The sequence below is a fragment of the Colobus angolensis genome, unplaced genomic scaffold (assembly GCF_000951035.1).
Source record: "Colobus angolensis palliatus isolate OR3802 unplaced genomic scaffold, Cang.pa_1.0 Scaffold6, whole genome shotgun sequence".
NCBI lineage: Eukaryota > Metazoa > Chordata > Mammalia > Primates > Cercopithecidae > Colobus > Colobus angolensis.
This window is the reverse complement of record NW_012119598.1, coordinates 25,967,201-25,973,465: the sequence shown is the minus strand read 5'-3', so window position 1 is coordinate 25,973,465 and position 6,265 is coordinate 25,967,201. Positions and strand designations below refer to the sequence as shown.

The following is a 6,265-nucleotide window of genomic DNA, read 5'->3' as shown; positions in this document are numbered from 1 at the left end:
TGCAAATGCTTGTTTTACAGGAGGACCACCTGCTGGGAAATTTGCAGCTGAGTACATGAAAGAAGTGGCTCACTTGTTGCAAGATGAGGAGGTGGCACCAAAAATAAAGATCCTGCTGCTCCAGAGTGTGGCATGCTGGTGTTACTTAAACCCTGTCAGCCAGAAAAGAGCCCAAAGTCTGCAATTTATTCCTATTCTCGTTCATTTTTTTGAAGGCAGATTCGAGTCTACTATCAAAAGTGAAATAAACAGCTACCTCCTCCTTAAACTTTGGACTTGTTACGTTCTCTCTGTCATGACATGCAATAACTTGTCTTACGTCAAGGAGCTTAAAGAGCACAGGGCTCTAAAATATCACTTGCAAATGCTGTCTGCTGAGAATTGGTCTGGATGGACAGATAATTTCGCAAAAGTGCTGTATTTCCTAATTGGTTTTCACAGGACTTAGTTTCTCTAAATCCAGTTACATGTTGCAGCTCTCTGTGCCATTGTATTACCCTGGAAAACTGAAATAAACAATAAAAGTCGATGTTTTCCTTTGTAGTTGAAGAGTTCTGTATAGATTTTCATACAGTTAACGGCAATAATCAAACTTCAGAAAAGCAATGCGGTTTAAAATACCTCATAAAGAGAGCCCGTTGAGCTTGCTCATGAGTGTATTCTCTCCCTTTAGGAAATAAAGATGTTAAAGCACGCCGTTAGATACAATGGGGAATATGAATGAAACCACCTTTGCACAAACGATGACAGTGAGAAAAATCTGACAGTGAAAGAAAGCTGACCTCACTGATGCCACCTTGCTTCTAACCTCTAAGCTGACCTTGTTCATTTCTGGGCATAGGCCAAACTAACTTTGGGAAGAATTTAGTTCATAGTTTATGAAACAAAGATGATTACCTAGACTCTTCCCTGAAACAAACTCCCTCCTTGCTTGGGGACTGGACTGCTTCTATAAAACTAACACATTAGCCACAGATTGGAAATTATGGCTCAGGAGTCATGCAGCCAGAGGCCACCAGATTCCAACCTCCCCAGTTGCACCTACGGATTAGTATTGAAAAACCTTAGATTGGTATTTGAGGTATTTTTCAGATCCTGCATTCTGATGGATCAGCTGGCACCACCCAGACTGCCAAGCTGGTTCTTTTGATCTTATGGTCACCAACCAGCAACTGATTCAGCACAGGAGGATAAGTTCCAGCCTCCTATGATTTCATCCCCAACAGAACCAATCAGCATTCCCCATTCCCTAGCCCCCTGCCCACAAAGCTATCCTTAAAAAACCCTAGCCTCCAAATTTTCAGAGAGGCTGATTTGAGTAATATTAAAACTCCAGTCTCCCATTTAGCCAGCTCTATGTGTATTAAAATCTTTCTCTATTGCAGTTCCCCTGTCTTGATAAATGTGCTCTGTCTGGGCAAAGAGCAAGAAGAACTCATGGGGCAGTTACATGAACACTTGTAAAATTACAGAACTGGAATATCATTTTTTGCCACCTATTATACAAAGGCTAGAGAGAATGTATATCCTCAATGTCTACCATTAAATCATGAAACTCTTATTTTCTAATATATCTTTTTTTTGAAGTTGATTAAAAATATGTATTTTATAATTGATTTCCCATTGGAAAAAAATATATGCTGGCATTTTTTTTTAACCATATGCTTCTGTGTGGTAAAAAAAAATTATTAAAAGTTAAAAAAGACCTCATAAAAATTAAGTTCATAAAATGGAAATTCATCAGAAGATGCATCATGTATATAACTGTTAGGAGCAATGGTGCACTTTGGGAGTTATTAGATGACATTAAACCAAGGCATCCAGAAAAGCCAAATCCTAGCCCCACCCACAGCCACCTCCTTCAGCAGGCACTATTGACCCACCTGAATCCTTTCAGCCCTATTTCAGTACAGAACATCCGGTGGTGGTGCTTTTGAGGTGGTTCTCGAGCTATCAGAGCATGATCTGGTGGCACCTAGGGCTGACTGGGTTAGCACTGGAATTGGCACTCCTCTTGCCTACCTCCACCTGCAGCAGCCCGCAACTCCACTGGCACAAACGTCTGGATGGAGATGGAGCACGTGTGTTCCAATGCCTAAAGTTAGGTAGGCTCTTAGATTTTCATAAAAAGATGTTATTCTCTCTGTTTTGTCTACTACAGACAAAATCTGCAACAGAATACCTGCACTCTATGTGTGTTAACCAATCTCATCAAAAATTTTATTCAAAAAAATAATATTGGCAGAAAAGTACCTAAGGGATATGTACCTGATTCTCTAACTATAGTTAGAGAATCTAGCTTCTCTAGCTTTAGTTGCAACCATAACATTGAATTATGTGCTTTCATCTTTCACAGACTTGCTTTGACTGACCTGTGCCATAGTGTTAGACACAGAGGGGGCTATTAAAAAAAAAAAAAAAAAAGTAATGTAGATTCATGATCCTCACTTGTATTTGGGACAGGAATGCTGTGGAGGATGCTAATCACATCATCAGATGGGGTTTCCTTAAGAAGGATCTGGAGGGGAATTTTCTCAGATCTTAGACCAGAAAAAGCTATGTTCTGCTGAGCATTTCCATTCTTTGTGGTTCTGTGAAGCGTGGAATGTAGAGTTTCTCAACTAGAATCTAGTTGATAGGAATAGATTAAGGGTTGGAAACTGGAAGTTCCATTTAGATACTGAATTACTGTCAGGAATTACTTTTTTCTTTTTTCTTTTTTTAATTTAATTAATTTATTTATTTTGAGATAGCCTCTTACTCTTTCATCCGGGCTGGAGTGCAGTGGTGTAATCATAGCTCATGCTACTGAGCTATGAACCTTATCAAGACAGGGGAATTGCAATAGAGAAAGAGTTTAATACACGTAGAGCTGGCTAAATGGGAGACCAGAGTTTTGTTATTACTTAAATCAGCCTCTGAAAATTTGGAGGCATAGATCATTCATAACCTTGAACTCCTGGGCTCAAACAATCCTCCTGCCTCAGCCTCTTATGGAGCTAGAATTACAGGTGCAAGCCACTATGCCCTGCTAATTTCTTTTTCATATATATGTGTATATATATATGTATATATGTATATATATGTGTGTATATGTGTGTGTGTATATAGAGATATGAAAAGTTTACACACACATTTTTAAAATAGAGATGGAGTCTTGCTATTTTGCCCAGGCTGATCTCGAACTCCCAGGCTGAAGCATTCCCGCCTGCCTTGGCCTCCCATAGTTTTGGGATTACAGGCATCAGCCACTACATTCAGCCTTTTAATGCTTTTAAAATTAAGTTTTAAATTAAGTTTTGGGTAACATAGCAAGACCCAGCTCTGTTATAAATAAATTAATTAATTAAAACGCAATATGATTAACAGTATTTTTCAAAGCTAAGTCATACAGGATAGTATGATTACATTTCCTTCTTTCCACAACTCTGTTTTCTTTGGAGTTCTTTTGTTTTGTTTTGTTTTTGAGATGGAGTCTCGCACTGTCACCCAGCCTGGAGAGCAGTGACACAATTTCGGCTCACTGCAACCTCTGCCTCCCAGATTCAAGTGATTCTCCTATCTCAGCCTCCCAAGCAGCTGGGACTACAGGCACGGTGCCACCATGCCCAGCTAATTTTTTCATATTTTTAATAGAGATGGGGTTTCATCATATTGGCCAGGCTGATCTCAAACTCTTGACCTCGCCATTCACCCGCCTCCACCTCCCAAAGGGATTACACGCATGAGCCACCGTGCCCGGGTGGAGTTTGTTTTTAACTTAAGTTTTCTGAATACCTATCACTACTTTATTCCCACACTTTCCTCTATATGTCTAACATCTCTCAATACAATCATGCATCGAGTAACTGTCAGTTCCAGCTCTACCATCTTCTTGCTCCAATCTGGGTCTGCCCTATAGCTAACAAATACAGTATTTTAGGGGTTCCCTTCAACATCCAGGACCCCCCATTACCCCTCTCATCTTGAAGCCTGTTTCCTGTATACTATCTCTTCCCTTTTCCTGGTTCATTCCAACATTTTAATTTGAAAATTTTTCAGTAGTTTCCTGAGAATGAAGGGGAGGTAAATGTTTTGAGCATTTGCATGTCCAATGATGTCTTTATTCTTCACTTGATTCATAATTTGAGTTCAGCCTGTCCCTGAACCAAGAGAAGCAGCTGAGAACATCAGTGCTCTGTGCAAGCCCTCACTCCCCAGATGAAGAAGGGAAGAGCTGAGGCAAGCATATGAGGTTTGTTCTTCCCAAAGTCACTAATCAGGTAAGTCCCTCATCTCCACTAAAACCAGAAGTGTTACAGCTATTGGAGCTTCCTACTCCAGGAAGAAAACATTAGATATGGAAAAGAAGCATACATGCAACCAATTAAAATGTATAAACTCATGTAAGGATAAAAAGAAAAGAAGTAGCTGCTTCTGTATCTTTCCAGAAGTATTCTATCTATATACGAGAAAATATACATTTATCCCTTTCTTCATCTTTAACATATACTAGCATTCTATACATACATAATTTATTTCACACTTGGTTCTACATCTTAAAGAGTTTAATTCTTTTCTCCTGCTTCAGAGTTTTTCATTGTATGACTGTACTATACAGTTGACCTTGAACAATATGGGTTTGAACTGCTCAGGTCCACTTGTATGAAGATTTTCTTCTGCCTCGGCCACCCGAGACAGCAAGTCTGCCACCAAGACTCCTCTTCAGCCTACTCAATATGAAGATGATGAGGATGAAGACCCTTATGATGAACCACTTCTGCTTAATGAATAGTAAAAAATATTTTCTCTTCTTTATGATCTGCTTAATTCTTTTCTCTACTTTACTTTATTGTACGAACACAGGATATAGGCCAGGTGTGGTAGCTCACACCCGTAATTCCAGCACTTTGGGAGGCTGAGGAGGTTGGATCATGAGGTCAGGAGTTCGAGACCATCCTGGCCAACATAGTGAAACCTATCTCTACTGAAAATACAAAAAATTAGCCAGGCATGGTGGCGTGTACCTGTAGTCCCAGCTACTCAGGAGGCTGAGGCAGGAGAATCACTTGAACCCGGGAGGCGAAGGTTGCGGATCGCGCCACTGTGCTCCAGCCTGGGAAACAGAGCGAGACTCCGTCTCAAAAAAAAAAAGAACAAAGGCTATAATACATATAACATACAAAATATCTGTTAATCAACTGTTTATATTATCAGCAAGGCTTCCAGTCAACATTAGGCTAATAATTAAGTTTTGCAAGAGCAAAAAATTATATGCAAGGGTGAGCATAGTGGCATGCCTGTAATCCCAGCTACCTGTAAGACTGAAGCAGGTGGATCACTTGAACCCAGCCTAAAAAACATAAGACCTTGCCTCAAATAAAAACTAATTTCAGTGGGGTGGGGTGGGGCTCATGCCTGTAATCCTAACACTTTGGGAGGCCTAGATGGGAGGATTGCTTAAATCTAGGAGTTTGAGACCAGTCTGGGCAACATAGTGAGACACCTCTACAAAAAATAAAATCAGCCAGGTGTGATGGTGTGTGCCTATAGTCCCAGCTACTTGGGAGGCTGAGGCAGGAGGATCGCTTGAGCCCAGGAGGCAGAGGTTGTAGTGAGCCAAAATTGTGCCACTGCATTCCAGGTGACAGAGTGACACCCTGTCTCAAATAACAATAATAATTTCAAAGCAGAAAATTTATCTAGGTCGGTTGTGGTGGCTCACACCTGTAATCCCGGCACTTTGGGAGGCTTAGGTGGGCAGATCACCTGAGTCCAGGAGTTCAAGACCAGCCTGGCCAACATGGTGAAACTGACATCTCTCCTAAAAATGCAAAAATTAGCCAGGCATGGTGGTGTGTGCCTGTAATCCCAGCTACCTGGGAGGCTGAGACAGGAGAATCACTTGAACCCAGAGGCGGAGGTTGCAGTGAGCCAAGATCATGCCACTGCATTCAAGCCTGGGTGATACAGCCAGACTCCATCTCAAAAAAAGAAAAAAGAAAATTTATCTAAATTTTAAAAGCAGAAGATTGCCAAAGAAAATTTTGATTAGCCAGGTGTGGTGGCATGCGCTTGTAGTCACAGGTACTCGGGAGGCTAAGGCAGGAGAATCTCTTAAACCCAGGAGGCGGAAGTTTCAGTGAGCAGAGATGGCGCCACTGCACTCCAGCCTGGGCGACAGCGCGAGACTCCATCTCAAAAAAATAAAAGGGGGGCGGGGGCCGGGCGCAGTGGCTCACGCCTGTAATCCCAGCACTTTGGGAGGCGAAGGCGGGTGGATCAC

General features: G+C 41.4%; 1 protein-coding gene across 1 annotated transcript in view; it reads left to right on the top strand.

The window, feature by feature from the left end:
* LOC105526715 (chromosome unknown open reading frame, human C6orf229) overlaps positions 1 to 543 on the top strand; it is a 3,977-nt gene extending 3,434 nt beyond the window's left edge. The window contains exon 2 of the mRNA XM_011962802.1: positions 21 to 543. Within this exon, the coding sequence (XP_011818192.1) occupies positions 21 to 448 (428 nt within the window). The 3' untranslated portion in view covers positions 449 to 543. The remainder of the gene's footprint in view (positions 1 to 20) is intronic.
* Positions 544 to 6,265: the final 5,722 nt, after the last annotated feature.